This window comes from Bradysia coprophila, assembly GCF_014529535.1.
Source record: "Bradysia coprophila strain Holo2 chromosome X unlocalized genomic scaffold, BU_Bcop_v1 contig_132, whole genome shotgun sequence".
Lineage (NCBI taxonomy): Eukaryota > Metazoa > Arthropoda > Insecta > Diptera > Sciaridae > Bradysia > Bradysia coprophila.
This window is the reverse complement of record NW_023503297.1, coordinates 489,176-510,187: the sequence shown is the minus strand read 5'-3', so window position 1 is coordinate 510,187 and position 21,012 is coordinate 489,176. Positions and strand designations below refer to the sequence as shown.

At 34.9% G+C, this 21,012-nt stretch overlaps 1 protein-coding gene and 1 long non-coding RNA gene across 2 annotated transcripts in view; both read right to left on the bottom strand.

Moving 5' to 3' along the window:
- Positions 1-21,012, bottom strand: part of LOC119067993 (hemicentin-1-like) — a 130,257-nt gene that overhangs the window by 23,950 nt on the left and 85,295 nt on the right. Inside the window, exons 4-9 of the mRNA XM_037171354.1 lie at positions 17,528-17,638; positions 10,311-10,514; positions 10,146-10,240; positions 9,638-9,694; positions 7,819-7,966; positions 644-774 (exon numbers count right to left, since the gene is read on the bottom strand). Of these exons, the coding sequence (XP_037027249.1) occupies positions 644-774; positions 7,819-7,966; positions 9,638-9,694; positions 10,146-10,240; positions 10,311-10,514; positions 17,528-17,638 (746 nt within the window). The remainder of the gene's footprint in view (positions 1-643; positions 775-7,818; positions 7,967-9,637; positions 9,695-10,145; positions 10,241-10,310; positions 10,515-17,527; positions 17,639-21,012) is intronic.
- On the bottom strand, positions 4,748-6,309 carry LOC119067995. Its single transcript, XR_005086073.1, has 3 exons — positions 6,252-6,309; positions 5,006-5,176; positions 4,748-4,950 (listed from the first exon to the last, which is right to left on the bottom strand). It is a non-coding gene; the product is annotated as an uncharacterized LOC119067995 (long non-coding RNA).

Here is a 21,012-nt window from a genome sequence, read left to right as displayed (position 1 = left end):
GATATATACGAATATACTCGATATGGATCAATATGCTCGATATATACAAATATACGTGACACAATTTTTTTTTTTCAAAAAATTTCAAATTTTTGTTTTTTTATTTTTTTTTTCCGCGCTGGTTTTTTAGCTGATTATTCATTTTTCAGTCATTTTTAACTCATTGGAACAGTCAAAAGTTACTTTTAGCGAGTGCCGGTGAACTAGACTTTAGCCGAATGTGTTAGCTTTCAACAGAAATAAGATTTAGTTGTAGAAGTTTGACCAGCTCTGGGAAAACTGAGCAGTTTGTGTAAATTTCGTTAAACTGACGTTTCTCAGAGCCGGTCAAACAACTACAACCAAATCTTATTTCTGTTGAAAGCTAACACATTCGTGGTCGTTATTGCAGTCATACATTTTTGAAAATGAATTCTGGTGGAAAGATATCATCAAACATGAAATACGACCCACACAAATGTGGGCTACAATTTTAGCTAAGTGCCGATGCCTCTAAGCTTCCACCGATTGAAACAGTCCATTTAGTAAGCGCTCAACACTTTTGATTTGAAAGAGTTGAAAGCCTGATGCACGATCCGAACCGAATTTTACTATTTATTGCATAATATAAAGATTGTTATAAAAAAAAGGAACTGTAACTCACATCATGAAACCAGGCCATTTTGTATGGTTTGGGATTCGATTTTATTTCGCACTCAAAGTAAACGCCATCACCTTCTTTGATGTCTGCTGGATTAAGAGTTGGCCCCATCTTTAGCGAAACAACTGGCATGTCTAAATAATGAGAAATTTATCTCTGTTACAAAAAGGAATTCTTCAAAATAATCACTGGTTACAACGAATTGCTGTGAATTAATAGCATAAGTTGTTCAGTGTGATGAGCTGAATGAACCATTGAAAATAGTCATTTCATATGTAATGCATAACTGTTGTTCTTATTAGTGTTACACCATGGTAAAAGACTCAACAACTCACTAAACCGAGTCAGATAATTCTTTATTTCTCCATGAAAACTATGAAGAGGTGTTACATACAAGGAGTCGTAAAACTTGCGATCACATTCACTGGGCTATGCCAAATTAAATATTGCCTTATCTGAGGCAAAATTCCGATAAATTGTCAATGTTATGATGGCTCCTGTTCTGTGGTGGCACTCTAAAAATTTGCGTAACTTTAAGAAATTTGCTTCAAACATTTACATATCTCATCTACACATTTTGTTGATGACCAAGAATTATGCGAAGTGAACTCAAACATGCTATAGGTAAATACAAAATGTAGAAATTTATGTATCAATCGAAATATTGCGTTTTCGGTTAGCAATTTAGCTTTCGGTTTACCATGTCATCTGGTAAGTTATGACAATCAATTGTAAGGACTCAGAAATCCTCGATACATTGTAATTTTGTTTCTCGGGAAACTTTATGGTGATATGGTACCATTCGTTTATGGTTATTGTACCACAAACGTAATAGGTTCACCAAATTCATTTCACAAAAATGCGAATATTTGAAATTGTTGAAGAGCGTACATGAATTGAGCATATTAGAGTTAATACTGATCTAAAGGCAGTAACTATTTTTGGTAAAACTTTTTTCCGGAATTTTTCTAGATTTTCCTTAATTTTCTCAAAAATGTTTTTCGAAATATTTGAAAAAATGTAGGAAAATTCGGGAAAATGTGATAAGTCGCCGATAAAAAATCAAAGGAGGGATAGTTTTCAAATTCATAAATTCGTCTTTAAAGAAACTCTTGTTCATGTTCCTCTTATAAAAGCAATATAAAATATAAAAATTTTAAAGACTTTCACTGGGATATCACTATCAATAGGGAATAGGGTTCACGCGCATTGACCGACACAATTTTCCATTTGTGGCAGGAGAATGATGTTGCGGTTTAATCTCGTTTTTTCAATTTGTTGTCTACACTCCCAAAATTCCCAAATATTTCCAATTCGTTTTTCTTTGAAATGTGCCAAATCGCTTTTCTTCTATAGGACCTTTTTTGTAGAGACACAGACGTCGTTTTAATCAACAAGAATAGACCGGCGATAAGCCAAGTGAGTCTTTTTTCTTTTTCTCAATTTTTCAATTCTGGAGCTACCAACTACCAAATACGTGAGTTATAAATAGGCACGCAGGAAGAATGTTTCTACAGTCGATATCTTCGACTTTCTATCAGTTTCGTAGTGAACTACCAATTTAGTATTCAACTACCAATTTGGTATTCAACTAACAGTTTGGTAGTCAACTACCAAATTATCGAATTATAAATAGGCAAGCAGCCTAAATAGTTTCATCAGTCGGTGTGCAGCTCTCAAACAGTTAACATCTCTATAACCTCTTTATCAGCATGGTAGTCAACTACCAAAAATTCAAGCTTTAAATAAGCATTAAGCAAGCAGGCAGAATAATTTCGTCAGTTGGTGCGCAGTTATCGAATACTAAACATCTCTGCCGGAAATTACGTTTGGTAGTCTAGTCAGCTACCAACTACAAAGTTTTCGAATTGCAATGTTTACTGTGAGCTATCGCTTATCAGATAACAAATAATTATTATTTGTCTGGTGTTGATTTCCTCATAGTAGCATTGCAATTTTGAGTCAAGACTGTTATTGTCTCATTTCACATGGACAGGCAGACGGACAGATGAAGTGTCCACAATAGGGTTTTTTTTCTAAACGAAAAAAGACCTAAAACCTTTTTCTACTCGTTTTAAAGACACAATGCTTGGTGGTCAAGACATGATAGATTCAGTTATCCACATAAAAGTGTTATTACACACAATGAACTGTTTTAAGCCGATGGAGGAGCGGTATTACGGTAGTCCATTTCCTTCTTCTTCTTTCCAATAAGCCCAACGTCAACCGAAAAAGAATTAGACTTTTCCTTAACGGATTTTTGTCAAATAAAATGTCAGCGTATGGGGCACGGTCTAAGAACAACGGAACAATAAATAGTTTTTCAATAGATTAAGGAATTGTTCATGTATTGTCCGTTGACAAGTGGATCGCCAACTGTTGAAGTGTTTTTTGATTTCGGTTTTTTACACGCAGGTTGTTCACAAATTTAAGAATTTTGAATAGGAAGGTTCGGCAGATTGCTTGGTTAAAAATGACTTCGCCTAGGAGACATCTATTTGACACTGCAATGTGTCATTGTGTGCAACATACAGAAACTTAATTTCAAAACCCAACGAAACACCGTGTTTCGACCTCCATTCCGGTTAATTCCGAAGTTACTTGTAAGTACCGAAAATAAGCTTCAGGCGGACGATATTAAATGTCAGTTCTTTAGACACGAGTTATAAAGCCTGCTTGATAACAACAAAAAAAATTGAATTATTGAGTGAACATCTGAATTGAGTGGATAGTATATATAGAGGTGTGCGCCGGTCAAAAATTCTCTATATATTTTGAATAATTTAAAAAAAATTCTAAAAATTCGAAGAAAAGTCAATGTTTTTACAGTTATACATAAGAATACCTACTTCATTTCTAATCTAATACAAGAATTATGAGTTACTGTGATCTCTGGTGTAAAACCAACAAAGTTTAATTTTTATTTAGTGAAACATACTAGACATCAAAATCTGAAGTGAAAGCATTTTTGCTCATAATGTCCACAGCTGGGCTTGAACTAGCAACCTCTGGTTTATAAATCCAGCGCCTATCCAACTCGACTAATTTCATTTCTTTCAAATTTTGAATCTTTGAAAATTTAATTCGAAGATACCAATACCAACTTCTAAAGTTCGTTGTCAAAAACTAATTACTTTAGTGGTACGACTCGAGTTTAATTTTCATAAAATGCAGAGGGATGGTCCATAAAGTACAATCGAGACATTTAAATCGGTAACCCTAACATTGTCATATCTCTGTAAAGTCAATATGAATAAATTAATATAAGTGAACGCACTCGATATATTTTTTGAAAACGAAATTTTAAATAATTTAAGAAAAAGTCGGCACAGCTGTTTCTTCACCATATGATATCGACAATGACGACAAAAACCAGCTAAATTCGCATCGAGTATCTAAGAATAATTACAACGTCAGACCTTTTCTATGGCATGAAATAATTTATTTCGATAATGTTTCCTTCAATGAAATCTGTGCTATTTACATAATGAAATCAAATTCAATGAAAGTCTTGCAAAACAATTAGTAGCTAGTTGGTCCACCCCCATTAGCTATGACTTCATGCAGACGTCTCGGCATACTTTCGTATAAATTGCGAAAATATTCAGTATTTCCCCTGAAACTTTCCCATTTTGCGGTAATTGCGTTTTCCAAGTTTTCTCGATTTCTGGGATAAACACTGGTCCAGTCTCTTGTTGTTTCCGCCCAAAAATTTTCTATTGGGTTTAAGTCCGGGCTGTTTGCGGGCCAGTTTTCCAAAATCTCGATTTCCAAATGTCTGCCAAACCAATTTTTAACAATTTTTGCAGTGTGGATGGAGCAATTGTCCTACATTAAAAAAGATGTAGCTTGTTGCACCATTATAGATTTCAATTCTATTTTACCTGCATGAACACCATTTGTCCCTCAGGATAGTATACTTTCGTCGAACGCAATAGGACGTCTTCCAATATGTCGATGTAACCGTGACTATTGAGACGTCGATTGATGAAGCACATTTCTCCGGGACCGGCGGAACTAATCCATCCCCATATACCAGCAGTTAGCCGACCACTTCTTTGGTTAGGTTGAACGTAGCGCTGATCGTATCGGCTGTTTCTAGGGCGATATACATGTAGTTTTTGGTGCCGATCTGTTTGAAACGTCTTTTCGTCACTGAAGATGACGTTACTCCAATCTCTGTATAGATTAGACACAGCAAAGTGAAGCCTGGCCTGACAATGTTCCGGTGTCAATTTCGGCTTTTTTGCAGCTACACCATGGAAAATTTCTGCCTGTTTCCAGACGCGTCGAATAGTGTTCTTGTTTACCTACAATTGAAGTCCAGTTAGAAAATCGTATGATTTCTGCTGAAGAATGCAGCACCTGATATTCTCGACCCACAATTGCAGCATTTGAAAAGGGATTGTCAACAATTTTTTGAATAACTGCGTTTTTCGTAACTGCATCCAATTTCTCTGGTTGACCCGGCTGAGGACGCCGATCCAAATGATTTTCATGAACGTAACGATTTACCCATCGTGATACCGTCGTTTTCTAATGGAAATTAACAGAAAACCAACGGAATCAAATTATTTCGAAAAACAAAATAAAATTACAGAAACGTCGAGAGAATTGGCAATTGTGCCGAAGGACAAACCAGCCTTGCGTTGCCCTACAATGGCTCCTCTCAATGACATTTGCAAATGCTTATATTTATTAACACGGTCCATCTTTCAAGATTTGAATATTTCGTTCGAAGAATTGATTTCTATTTTAAGACTCAGTAGGAATTATAAAATTCAGCTAACTGAGATCTATCAATTCAATTGAAATTTAAACAGCTAGCATTGAAAGCATATGCGATGAGAGATTTTGGTTTTACCTAAGTTTAGACTAATTTTACATCCATGTTTAGATCAAGTTTAGACCAAATTTGAGTCAAATTTAATCCAAGAAATTAAGATCAAATTAAATCCATATTTAGACCAAATTTGTGTCAAATTTAATCCAACTTTAGACCAAATTTTATTCAAATTAAATACAAGCTTAGACCAAATTAAGATCAAATTATTTAGACCAAATTTGAGTCAAAATTAATCCAAATTTAGACCAAATTTAGGTCAAATAAAATCCAAGCTTAGACCAAATTAAGATCAAATTATATCCAAATTTAGACTAAATTTGTGTGAAATTAAATCCAAATTTGGACCAAATTTAGGTCAAATAAAATCCAATTTTAGACCAAATTTGTGTCAAATCTAATCCAACTTTAGACCAACTTTTGGTCAAATAAATTCCAAGTTTAGACCAAATTTAGGTCAAATTAAATCCAAGTTTAAACCAAATTTGGGTCAAATTTAATTCAAATTTAGACCAATTTTTGGGTCAAATTTAATCTAAGTTTAGACCAAATTAAGATCAAATTTAAGTCAAATAAATTCCAAGTTTAGACCAAATTTGTGTCAAATTAAATCCAAATTTAGGTCAAATAGATTCCAAGCTTCGACCAAATTTAGGTCAAATAAATCCAATCTTAGAGCAAATTTAGTTTACACTTTGTTTTCGGTGTTTCAATTTTCTTTTGTATTCATCGGACTCCATAAAATTTCATATTTCTACTTTTACTTACGGATTTCTTTTTCGTTGAAACATGAGCGTGAACGGGATCCGGAAGTATATCAAATGAGTTCCTTGTTTTGCAAGACTTTCATTGAAGGAAACATGATCGGCATACGAAATTTGTGTCAACCAACTCCTTGTTTCGCAAGACTTTCATTGAAGGAAACATGATCGGCAAACGAAATTTAAACCAATCGATCACTCGTTTCGCAAGACTTTCATTGAAGTAAACATGATCGTAGCACAAAAAGTATTTTAAATTGTAAATAGCAATGATTTCATTGAAGTAAACAATATCGGTAAAGTGAGGCTTTAGATCGCGAAAATAATGTTCTAAAACAACACATCGCTTTATATAGTTAAAACGAGGAATTTTACATTTGATAAGAAAGATTTTTACTTCACATTTCGACAGATTGTAATCTAGGTTCTTTTTGACAATCACATCACCACCAAATAACTTACTTTAATTTAAAAACAACCGACACACGCACAATGACTTGTCGCTATTCTTTACCACAGTGAACGCAGTCAAAATTTCTTTCACTCACACATACAGCGATGTGACAATGTCAGCGTTACCGATTTAAATGTCTCGATTGTACGTAACTCGAAAGAGTCACAGGTAGGTCTGGACATATTGTTACAGATAGTGCAAAATATTCAGAACTACATGGAAACGTAATTACGAGATATAATGATAGTCTGGAAAATGCAGATTTTGTGGATCGCCCCAGAGCTTTAAAAAGTTTAATTTAATTTACAATCCAATCGATATTCATTCCACATACGATTTACACGTTATAATACATACGTAAATGTCATAAAGTTGGAAATGCATGTGGAATGAATAGCGCCGATTGGATTGTAATAGTTACTTCTTATAATTCCGAGACTGTCCTATGACTAGTGACTCACTAAAGAGTAAAAAAAAACTCTTCTTGAAATGCAAGGTGAGGTAAGAGTCGACTAAAATTTCTTTTTAAAAAATAAAAATTCAACACAAGGTATTTGTAATATGACATTAAGGCAGATTGCGATTTTTATTTAATTTAATTTAATTTAGTTTTAAGTTGACGTAAAACGAGGAAATTATAAGGAATTTTTCCATACAAATTGTATTTGTCAATCGACTTATAAATCGAATGTTTTACGTCAAATTATTATAATAATAAGTAAAAATCGGCGGCGCACACCTCTAAGTATATATGATCCACTTCAATAAAGTTAATTTTATTTTTGTTAAATTTTCCGCAACAAATATTCGAGATTTCGTTTGGCGCATTATACAAATTGTACAAATATAATATTAATTTATGCCTCTACATAACAAGCAACGTAACAATGGTAAAAAGTGTCATTGTGACATATGTATTACAGATTTTATGAAACAGACTCATCGTTTCAAACATATTAAACATTGAATAACACACAACTTAAAAATAGAGATTATTGCGATGATCAAAATTATGCAAAAAATGGGAAAGCATCAGTTTCGAATAAAAAAAACATTTGAAATGCTTTCAAATGAAGACCTGTCGAGCGCTAGTAACACTCAACTTTTTCACATTACTTACAATGCACAACTAAACGCCATTTATCTTCAACGGCACTATCGCTGATGTAGCTATTTTCAGCTCTACACGTCAAGTGTTTCCCATCATCGTCAACCGATGCTGTGAATGTTAGTACACTGAGAGACTGATTATCGGGAGGCTCTGAAAACTAAAAAAAAAACACTAATGATTTGGTATGCTGTGAGTACTATAGTGATAGCCGTGGTACATTGTGAGATTGTTAAATAGGTACGAACGAGTTTACTGTTATTGCAAACTTATAATAAACATTAGATGCATGACTTCAGCTCTATTTTCGGATGAGTTTGCAGTATTGCATTGAATATGATTAGAATATACAGTCAAGCTCATTCCAAGTTCCCGTCGTGTTACAATTGACTTGTTCCTTAATTTTTCGTACTTCTCTCTCATTTCTCCTACCGAAAGTATAGCGAAGTAAGGAAAATTGAGTGAATCAACAGGAATTTAGAGTGTGTGCACTTACTGAGCGAATTTTCAATGCAAATGCAATGTGGGAAATAGTGCACTAGACAACGGCTGCCGAAGAAGCTTGTATACATAATTCCAAAATACTCTACAATCGGTAGATTTCGTTAATATGTTGCGTGTCGGCTGATGTCGGTAAAAAAAAAAATGAGTGTGCCTCATTCTGTTCCATTGCATTAAGGCCAGGTTAAGCCGCCATCTTAACGACATGTAAACATTTGCGATAGTAAACGACTTAACTTGGCCTTAAGAGGCATACATTTGGGCGCGTCTTAAATACTAAATTTTAGTTTACTGATATCTTTCCGCCAGAGTCCTTCTCCAAAAATATAGGATCGCAATAACGATCACGAATGTGTTAGCTTTCAACAGAAATTAGTTTTAGAAAAAAAATTCGTAAAACTGCTGAATTTTCGCAGATCTGGTCATACGATTTCAACCAAAACTAATTTTTCCAAAAAAGCTAACACACTCGTGGTCGTTATTGCGGTCGTACATTTTAAAAAAAGGATTCTGATGAAAAGATATCAAAATTAAAATTTGAGACACTCAAAAGTAGGCTACAATTTGTGCTAAGCACCAATACCGTACAGGGACAAAAATAACATATGTAGAGGAACTGAGCTAACCCTCTCTTTTAATCGATCTATTTGGCGCGCTCAGCTATCGCAGTTTTCAAATTCATTTGATGCTGGCTGGCTTACGCCTATAACACAAAGTACAATCAACGACATCATTAATAATGATCACATGTTTGCGGAATAAATCGCTATTATTAATCCCCGAACAATGAAAGGACCGTCATTTTCATTTCTATGGATACATGCACCAGGCGCGTATAATATAAGCTGTATATCGACGCGACAGCTAGTTCATGTCTTCCGTGCGGGTGTGCTGCAAATTAATGTCACTCATCCGAAAATGAAGATAAGTAAATAAAAATCGAGAGCCGGCCTGAAAATAACGTGGACTCTGGCTATTTTCGGAGGATATTTTTGATTTTTGTATGAAAATGTTTACATTTTTGGGCATTTTACAAATGGGCTTTTCCGAGTCTGGACGAGGCAGTGTACCATCAAAATCTTCATTACAGTGTTACATGAAAAAAGGTGAGATTTGAATACAGATAGAGGCAGTGAAATTTCAGCATGAATTTCCTTCAGCTGTTTTTCAGCTGATCCACACAAACAATGAAAACTGTTTATACGGTTTTATCACTACCACACGCGTGCTTCAACCGTATAAACACTTTCGATACGTGAAAAAATTCATGCTGAAATATCACTGCCTCTGACTGTACTATAAAGTAAAGAACATGTGTATTGTGACCTACGTTTTTTATCAGTTTCTTTAACTGCTTGCTACCCTTCCACCAAGTTAAAATTGCTGGCTGTAATTGAAAAGGTTGTCAAAATAAATTAGGGTGGGTATTGATGTGTTAAGATGGTCCATATTGCACCTATCCGTTATGCCTACGTTTTCATTTATTGTTTATATCTATATCAATCAAAATCGTCGAAAACAAATAAGAAAAAATTTGGGCATAACGGAATCTCAAGTTACATAAACTTTTGGTGGAAATTATAAAGTTAGAAAACAATCGTACAATCAACGCAAAAAACAATGGTACAACCAAAGCACCTAGCAGGGTAATAGAGGTTTTTACACGTCAAATAGAGTAGTTTTTTGATACTTATAATACCATTAGCAGCCTTAATGGTAATTTTGCAATGACATTAAGAAAAAAAGGTATGGAAATATTCGCATACTTCGATTAAAGTACTACTCTATTACCCTGCTAGGTGCTTTGGTACAACATAAGAAATTCAATTGTTGACTACCGGCTTAGATCCTGAACTGTGGCATTCCACATCGTACGATTTATCAGCCGATACAAATTTTTCCTTTATCAAAATATGGACAGCTTGTGGTTTTACTGTAATTTGATTTTTGTTTTGAAATCGTCCACTAAGAACAACATAAAAAATTATTGCGATTACACTCACAGTTGACATCTAAAATTACAACTTTGGTGAGGGGTGGTGTCAGGTTGGTATTGCTAGCCATACAAATGAATCGGGCGTTAACATGTTGCCGACCAATATTGGGATAAGTTAAACGATTAACGGTGATGCCATCCGGTCCATTTTCGAACGATTCGTCTATAACCGAATTATCCAAATACCATGTTATGTTGGGTGGAGGCCGACCTACAGTTAATCAAGAATTTTTAAGATTTATTTGTAGCACAGATTTTTTAACTAGTGGATTTTCGTCAACTAGAATTCTAGTTAATTTTATGATAATTCGTGTCCTAACGAGAGTTGATTTTCCCAATAAGCCGATGATATGGACGTACCTTTTTTGGAAGGAACGGACGAATCAGAATATCTCAAAAATCGGGTTGGTCGATCAGTAGCTATTTTCCTTGTTTTACAGTGTTTTTCACGTGCATCTCCGGAAGTTTGCGCTTGAAAATATCGAATATCGAATTTTTGAGAAAATCGGATTGGTCGATCAGTAGCTATTGGCCTTAGCCCTCAGCGTGAGAAAAGCAAATTTGGTCAGATTTCCTTTTGTTTCTTACATAAATGTAATGACTGTTGTAAATAGTTAACGAAGTAAAAGTTGTTGTTGTCTCAATTTGAGTGTTAAAAGTCTTTCTAGCACCTCCCAGCCTACTCCTATGAGCTATTTCAGTTCTTGGAAAATGGAACTGTTCCACGAGTGGTTAGTATTGTTATTCGTGAGTGATTTTGTGCAGCGAAAAACATCGAAATATGACTGCCATTTGTGACTATTATTCGGGTCATGTAATTACAGAGCATCCTACAAATATAATTCCAGTGCAGCAGTAGCGTCGTGATAATTAGCAGGAAAAAAACCCACTATTTTAATCCAATTTACTTAAATGAAAAAGCAAATAAAGCAAAACAAAATGAGTCATGCAAAAAAGTAGAGATAACAAAAGGAGTAAAGGATAAAAGAAATAGCAGAAAACAGTACGAAACTCTCGAGGATACATCGAAAATATTTGTAATAAAGGAACAAATGACAAAAAAGGGAAAGAAAATCGACGGTAGGATTCTCTGCATAAACCAAATAGCTTAAATTCAAATAAATTTCCTTTTCTCTTGTAAATATTTGAATTTTTCATCCAGCCATATTTGTTATTCTATTTCGTGTATGCAATGAATAAACTTTATGTACAAAATTTCTGCAGCCATGAACACTGGCTGAAACCAAGAGAAAATACAGACAAACTTTTAAATTGGTTCCACCGCGAAATGCCTGAATTTGGTGAATTAAATAGTCTTAAAACTCACCACACCGAACACAACATTGAATATTGAGGTGTACTTTGGAATACAGAATGTAATCGAACATTTGCAAAAACGCTCACGGAACGCTATTGTCAGGAGATATATATATGTATCGAGAATAGAATCAAAGTGTACAAATCGATAATAGCACCCCATTTCGAATACTGCTCCTCAACTATCATCACTTTGAGAGAATTTGACCGAATGCAAAAGCTTCAGAACAGAGCAATGAGAATAATTTGAGATGTAGCACAGATACGAGTGTTACAAAACCAATGCTGGACACACTGAAATAGATGAACGTCAAACAAAGAATTTGGTACAGAACGATGATGGTGGTCTATCAGACAACACACAACGTTAGAAACGCAACGGATTTCAGACTGAACAATGACGTAAGGCAATCAATATTCTACGATGGACTAAAATTTCAGGCCTCCCACGTCTCCTAAAATTCCTGAAATTTCAAAAATGAGACTTCGAAAATTTCAATAAACTTCCATAAATCAGGATCAAGATCAATCCAATCAATGTATGAGTAAAATAACTTAAAAGTTTCGCCTGCGGCGCTTTTAACTTCCGAGGGATTTTTTTAAAATACGACCTGCCGAAATCGGACGCATTTTCTAGTGAATTTTTTAATATGTGCCCTAGAAACCTTTGGTCAAGATAGAATTATTTCGAAAAAGTGAACCAGCAGCTAAAAGTTGCTGCAAAAAAATATTTTTTCATCAAACATTTCACGTGCACAAAATTTTTTGGGTAGAGATACTGAGCATCAAATTTTCATTCCAAAACCACATTCATCGAAACAGTACCCGTGCATGTTTGCTATTATTTGAAAGCTAAGATCAGTATCAGTTGAAGAAATCCTTTTTTTTGTGTTTCTGTTGCTTTTCGGATGCACTGGAACCGTTAGAAGTTCGCCGAAATTATTCTTTTTTTACCCATACTTTCAACTGCTCATAACTAACTGTCCCGAAAGAACATGCAATTGCCTTTCTAATGACATCCCACACGAGCTTGTAGGTTTCGTAGCCTACGAGAAATTTCAATAAAAACATAGCTAACGCCGACCCGTACGAAACACCTATTCGTATCAAAAGCCTTTAATGTGAAACTCTTCATTTCTCTTACTTCATTTTCTTCTCTGCTGAAAAGCTATTCGCCCTTTAAAATCACTTACATTATCCACTCTTTGCCTTGTTATCATATACAATTAAATTGCCGGAGGCAATATAGACAGCCCCGTACGAAGTCAAATTTCATAAACATTTCACAGAGGAATATGCTATTATATAGCTCTATATGCCTGTATATAGCTCAATATAGCTGTATATAGGTATATATAGATGTCCATATATGGAATCCCTGAAACCCCTCACACTTAACACATTATTTCCATGTTAACAGAAACTCTCTAAGCATCATTTTTCCCAAGATACTTCAATTTTACTAAAATCCAATATGGCCGCCGGCAGCCATTTTGTTAGGAGACCGGAAATAGTACCGACGCTTTACATTCGTTAATACCTTTTAAACAAAAAAAAATTCATGAAATTCGGTCAAAATTTACTCGAGATATTGTCAAAATACACCACGTTCACTGTACTTCCGAGTAGCCAGATAAGAGCTCACTCCAAGAGACCTAGCTCACGCTCCGGAGAACATAATTTCATAAAAAAAAATTTCCCTGATTGGTACGGTCAATACCTATCTAATAAAGCTAAAACAGACGAAATATGTTCAAAGGGGGCCGACCTACAAGCAAAAACTGCTTGCCGCCCTGTGCCTGTTCCACACCAAGGGGTCTAACTCACGAGTCGGTCATCCGATTTCCATAAACTTTTTTTTTGTCGATCGGTATTGTAAATATCTTTTATTTGACGTATCAGTTAAAAGTGTAACGTTTGAATGTCCGGAGATATCTTCGAAAAACCGTAAAGCACTTATTGGGCCACAGCTCGGGAAGGGTCGATCCAAAATCTTTCATCTTCGAACTTAGCCTGTCTTTTGACATTACCAAACGGAGAAAAAAAGAATTTTCAAAATCGGATGCGTTTTACTCAAGTTATCGTGTAGACAGACAGACGGACATTTTTTTTCACGGATTTGGCATCTCTAGACAACCACAATAGGTTTCCCCTTACTCAGGGAGTCCAATTCGACGTGTTACAAACGTATGCGTAAACCTATAAGACCCCAGTACTTCGTACGGGTCTAAAAAGTGCATGTTTTCGGATTTTGGTCAACTCTCACTAGCCACACAAGCTTAGACGATTTTTTTTTTGTAAGTGGTTTTGGATTCTAAGGACCAATACCTATCTAGGCACATATCAAAAAGTCCACTAGAAAAGGCCGATTTCGGCTGCCTGTTTTTCAAAAGAATCTCCTCTTTAGATCACAATAAAGCAATCGTTTTTGGAAATTCAGTAAATGTTAGTGTTGGTTTATCCTGGATTCAGATACACATGATTTTTGTGCCATAATTTTCTTTACAAAAAAAAAATTGGAAGAGTGTCACTCGTTTTTAAATTAAGATTCGTTTTATTCAATGAAAACTCTACGTATGTTTGTAGTTTCATTGGTTTTATTTAGTTCTAAAAATTTTCGGTGAGTACAGTGACGATAGCTCGATCAAATTGTAATATATAATACCCACTTAGTCACAATTTGTCAATGTTAACTTTTGTATGGCGAGACAAACATCTCAAATCAGACAATCCAACTTTTTCGTCTCTTTTACAACCTATGTCCAAAATTGATTTTTAAAGCGTGGGAGGCCTGAAAATTAGGGTGGGTCCAAATAATCCAAAACAGCAAAAAAAATACAAAAATTAATTTTTCCCCTGCCTCTAGGCTGATTTTGATTTTCGGGGTAGTAGCATGAAATTGCACACATTGTTGACTGATATCTCGGGCATTTGGTAACAGAAGGCATTACTGCTAACTTTAGTTAATAGCTGAGGAGCCCATCTATGAAATACCTTAAGAACGTTGTTGATCTTCGCCTTCACTCGAGCAGAGTAACTCTATCTATCTATCTATCTATCCAAAAAAAAATCTGCGTCGCAAAATGGAACAGACCTGCAAGAAAATTTATCTGCCACATGCGACGCAGATTTTTTTGGTAAAATTTTGGTTGTTTCCAGTCAAAATTTTTTTTTGTAAAAATTATTTGGCAGATGATGAGAAAACCTAAGCCAGCTTGTTTGAACTAAAATTGGGTGTAAAATTTAATTTTTGCGTAACGAAGCTGAAAGCGTCAACTCTAGCGATATCATTCATTTTAGAAATTGTACTTCATAGACTGCGTCACACTTTTATCGAAGAGATTTTTGTTGGGATTTTGATGTTAAGTCATATTGCAGTATTTACAACTTCTATTGCAACCGTCGATCAACAGTTGATGTGAAGTGATTTAACCGTATATATAACTATCACTTCAACTGTTGATTAAGTTCTATCAACAACTTGGTTAAAAACTGTATTATTTCAACGGTTGATTAACCTTTGATTTGAAGTGAAACAATTTAGATTACAACTCTATAATTGAACCGTTGTTAGAACTTGCAACTTTTGTTGTCTTTTGCTATTTAACATTTAACTGAAGCTTTCGAATGACACCAAAAATGGATTCGAAATGCACAGGGAAAATGGGTTGTAAGTTGACGAATTTTCGGTTTCATATTTTTTGCGAACCCTCCATTCCGACTCCTCAAAAAAAAACGTTCTTCGATGAAATATTGGTAATGAGCCAAAAATATTACCGATGACATATCGGTAATGAGCCAAGAATATTACATTTTCCAGAATCAAATTTGGTTCTACCACTTTTCGTGGTAAACAACTTGGAACAAAGAAAAATCTTAAAGAATTTAAGGCGCACGGAATTACTAATACGTAGAATGACCCTGCTATAGTTGTGTTTTTTAATAGATGTAAAAAAAACTCCCTAATGAGCTGTCTGGTGCCAAGTCGACACTTCCGTTTAATATTTTATTTTATCAAACATGATTCTTATCACATAAAAAACTGTGTGTCAGATTTATGTTTCTTGTTTGCTGTTAAAGTGGTTATATCATGTTCTATTTTGCGCTTACGTTAAAATTTTGCATTTAATTTATATGCCCATACAGACAAAAGATTCATTACATAGCCGAGGTAGTATACATCTATAGAGGGTTCGGAAAAGTAGAATGTAGATTTGCACGTATCAAGTGAGATAAAACATGAAATTCTTTGTTTTAATGAGAATTTAATAAGATTAAATTAGAAATAGCAAACAGCTAGGTAACATCAACGTAAATAAAAGTAAAACGAAGAAAATTCAAATTAACCGTGAAGTACAGGGCTTAGTTTGTTACAAATGGGATCATTACGATTCTTTTGACGGTTCAATCATTAACACATTTTACAATTACATAGGCAGAGAGCTCACTTATGTACACTTATGTACAATTATTCAGAGATTTAATTAGGGTGCGCCTATTTATATGTCAGCTGTTTCATCCTGGCGATTTACGCTACCTGCCGAAGTACATAGCTTCGCTGTTTAAGTCGATTCGAAGAGGTCAAAGGAACAGGTGGTTAAAACCCAAAACTGGTGTCACAATGTTTCATTTTAGAGAAATTTGTTATGCAAATTTAACGAACCCGAATTACAATATAAACGCACCGTCCGTCTTTGTGATCAAAAGGAGAGGTGTAAGCATTAATTTTACTTAGCATGTATCTCAAGAGAGAAGATCACCTGTGCGCAGCACTAACACTAAACAGAATTATTTTCATTTTATTGCACTTTACGCAATTTTCCGAAAACTGTGCCCTGTTCAAAACTCATTTAATATGACAGAATAAAAAGAACGAGAAAATGTTGCATCAAGAATGTCTTTCGATAACGAAGATATAAATGACTGCAGTGGCAAATAATCATAAATATCTTAACTGACTATTGTCATGCTACAATTGCTATGCTACTTTGGCTATTTTTGGAAAAGAACAAAAATTGCACAATTAACAAAGTTAAAACAGAAAACAGTTTGTGAAAAAAAAAAGTTTTTGCACGAGCCAAATCAATACTCTCTCTAGAAAACAAACTGAGTTTTGACGATGTCAAAACACCACGTTATTTCTTTATTTGTAGAATCATGCAGTGTTGACTGCCGGTTTTTTTATTACTCTGCCTCTATCCATCTACTGGACTAAAGTTACAATCGAGAGTTCCACAAACTCCTGATATTCGTTCATTATATTGATGGGAGATTTATTTAAGACCTTGACACGTTACATTTCTACGATGTTTTGTTTGTGCTTGAAATGTCGCTTTGCTAAATTTTGGCAGAGTGTTCTTGCTGATATCTACATCTACTTGTAAAAGTAAGTTACAAATTAGTGTACCGACCACCATAAAAATTGATCCTACATCGAAACGAGAAAGTTTACCAATCATCATAAACGAATGATTTGCAAATATCGAAAATGATTTTCCACATTCATTTATTACTTCGTTTTATACATTTTAATTAACGGTCAAACGCAATATCAATTACTAATGTTAAACAACAGAGGGGAAATAATCAAATCATTTCTGTGGATATGCATTCTTCATCAACGTACACCATTAAATAACATTTCGGGCATACCTTAAATGGACGACCAACAGAATTATATTTTATAATTTCAGATAAATCATTGTAAACCATCGTTACCATGGAGGGAGGACTGACATCAAAAACACGATGAATTCAATTTGAATGCATATGAGATCGTAATTTTTTCAATTTCTTTCCGATTTAATTTGGACAGAATAGGTTCAAAAAAATATGATCAAATTATTCACGACTCATTTGGTTATTTCGTCATAATTAATTGGATGCTATCAAAATATTTATACTTACCTCCAGTCACTTCACAAATAAGAGCTACATCGGTTCCCTCATTGTAAGCCTCGACATTTTTCAATTTCTCTCTTCGATTGAATTTATAAATTTTAGGCCGCTCCGGTGGTACTGAAAATACGTAAAAAATCTACAATAAGTCGGTCGGAGAGGGAGAGACGTGTTAGACTAAGGAACATCAAAATACCAGCGTTACAATAGTACCACTCTTTTAGTTCCACTTTTTTCCGTAAAAGGGAAAAAGTGGAACTATTGTAACGCTGCATATATGCAACGTTACAATAGTTCCACTTGTATAAGGAAAGTGCAACTAAAAAAGTGAAACTATTGTAACGCTGCATATATGCGGCGTGAAGATAGTTCCACTTTTTCCTTTTACGAAAAAAGTGGAACTAAAAGAGTGGTACTATTGTAACGATGGTCATCAAAATGCGCAAATATTAAATCTCTTACTCCTTTTCGTACAAAATCGAAGTGTTTACAGACTCTTTACACGTGTGCAATTTTCTCCAGTATCCAAATCTGATTTTTCCCGGTATCTACTAAAATTCGACCAAGTTTCTCGGTAAACGATTTTTGAAAATTTGACATCGCGAGCGAAGCGAACCAAAATGTCACTATTGATCACTATTACAGGCTTTAACATTTCAAATTTTTTTCAAAGAATGTCATTGTGAATTCGCAATGACACAATGAAATTTTCAGAAAAATTTGACAGTGAGACATTTGAAATGTCAAAGACTGTACTGATCAATGACAAGGTTTTCTATTTTCCTACAAAAAATCTCAATTCGCGTCCCGTTGTATTATCCCCTTTTATTATCTAAAAGATTATGAACTGGCGACCATATAAAAGACGAGCTATAGGTAGACCACCAGAGAGATGGACAAACGGAATTAAGAATATTGCAGATACAAACTGGCAGCAAATGGCAATGGATCGTACGAAATGGAAAGAAGTTGGAGAGGTTGAACCAAAATGCTGGACTAAACAGTGCTTTGATGCTTCATAAGTAAGACGTCCAGGACGTTCAAATTTCACAATTTCATTTCTCGTATCGTGATTTCTTGCAGTTTTTCGGTAGAACTCGCTTAAGTGATTGTGAATTTCATTCATAATAACTTTTCACGTTTTTTTTTGTCGTCAAGTAGAAACACCAGTATTCGGCATGGTTTAGAAATTCTCCGAAAAGAATGGGTTTTATTGTTCTAGATTAGATGAGATTATATTTATTAGTTATTATAACCAAATTTTTATGCAGAAAACAAGTTTCGCTGAACAGTAAAATTTTCCCTCCATATAATTTCCTCGCAGACGAAGAAGAAAAAAGGAACAACTTTGAAAATTTCTAACTATCGATCAATGCCAGTATTTTTGTTGAAAACGAATGTCTAGCGATACACACGTCGAAAAAACATAAAACACAACAGCGTCAGAAAATCGTGAATATCTACACAAAGAAGAACGAGAATGAAACAGTAGTGACTGATGAGTGTAAATGAATTAGTAATAAAACTGAAAGAGATTCAAGATGAGTTACCTGGTCCTAAAAATCCAGCAACCAAGATCAGTAAAAACAAGAATTTCCAAAATGTTGATCGTACATATGCAACAAGTTCAAATCCACAGCGGAAGTCAAAAAGAGACAGAGAAAAAAGGAACCAAAAATATAATCGAGACTGGATACAATGGCTATACTACAACCAAAGAAAGAGAGCTGTCCGCGAAATTTCAGAAGACAATAACAACATTTGCCCAATAAAATTATCAATTTTACACGAAAAATTTCAAGAACGTTGGGGAACACCGAACGTAAATGTTATTCCACAGAAACCATTTCAAAGAGTGAACAAGAATGTATCGATTCAGATTACAATGCAGAAATAACTTCCGAAGAAATGAAAGATGCCATCAAAAGAACGTCGAGTGATAGTGCAGCGGGCCCAGATTATATTATTCCCAGGACACTGAAAACTCATTCAGACGACGTTTCACGCGTTTTATCAAAACTAGCAACAGTAATGCTTAAATGGAACTATGTACCGAAATGTTTCAGAAAAGCACGAACTGTTCTGGGATATAAAGGTGACGATAAAGAAGATGTGAAGAATTGGCGACCGCTAACAGTTTGTTCGATACTACGAAGAATCATTGAAAAGGTCTTGGACAGACATTTACGATCTTACTTGGTAGTTAGCTCAACACAAACCGGCTTCATAAATCAACCTGGTACGTTTATAAACACAACAATATTATCAGCAGCTTTAAATGCAGCCAAAGCTAAAAGAGGCACATTGGTGGTTGTACTATTGGACATCCGACAGGCGTACGACAAAATAGGTCACTCACAAATCAGAATGTCGATGGAAGCACAGCCTTTGCCGTCACAACTACGATCTTTGGTTCTTAAGCTTGATGATGGCAATTACACTCAAATCCGCACAGAAGAAGGATTAACGAAGTACATTGATTTTAAGTGTGGAATTCTTCAGGGAGCCCCGACATCTCCACAAAAATTCAACGTTGCAACAAAAATTGTTTTAGATGAACTGAACGAATACGAAATGCTCCACAAATACGATTACAAGATCAACGAAACTGTCGATCCGATTACAAATTTGGCATTTGCTGACGACACAGGTATTCTGGCAAATTCTAGAGATTCAGCTGCTGTTCTTGTCCACGAAACTTCGGAAAACTTCAAGAAAATTGGTCTTGAAATAAACTATGACAAATCCGTAGCAATTATAATTGAAAATGGAAAATTGAATTCAATTGATCTGATGGTGAATGATGACATGTCAATTAGAGCATTAAAAGCGAATGAAACAATACGTTACCTCGGTGTTACGTTTGCAGACGAAATAAGTTTTGATGAGGAGAAGACTATCCGTAATTTAAATGAAAAATTGGATAAAATTGTGTCAACAACAACATTGCGTCCTGATCAGAAGATGAAAGTAATTAACATTTACATTTTCCCAACGTTGACATATCAATTCCAGACAGCACCGCTCTGTAAATTAAAAAAGGGATTTCTGGAAAACGTCGACAAGATAATACGTCATGCTGTGAAAGAAATTCTTCAAATACCCGATGACACACCAAATAACATGTTGTATTCATGCAATTCGATGAAAGGTCTTTCATTGATCCGAGCTGAATGGGAAGCGTATATACAAACCATCAATGCCATCACCGTTTTGAAAAGATCTAATCATCCGATCATCAACGAAGTTCGTGATATGGAAAAAGAAATTGACCACTGCCTTGCTAAACTGAATCTGCCAAAGGATTTTTTGAACAGCTCCAACTCCGGCAAACCATCTAATTTACTAAGATCGGAATTGAGACAGCGCGAATATGTTCAACGGCAACGTTTAAAGAGTAAAGGAAAAGGTGTGGTCCTCTTTCAAGAATGTCCGAATTTCAACCGAAAAATTTACGAAAAACATGGATTATCAACGTCAGAGTGGATCACATA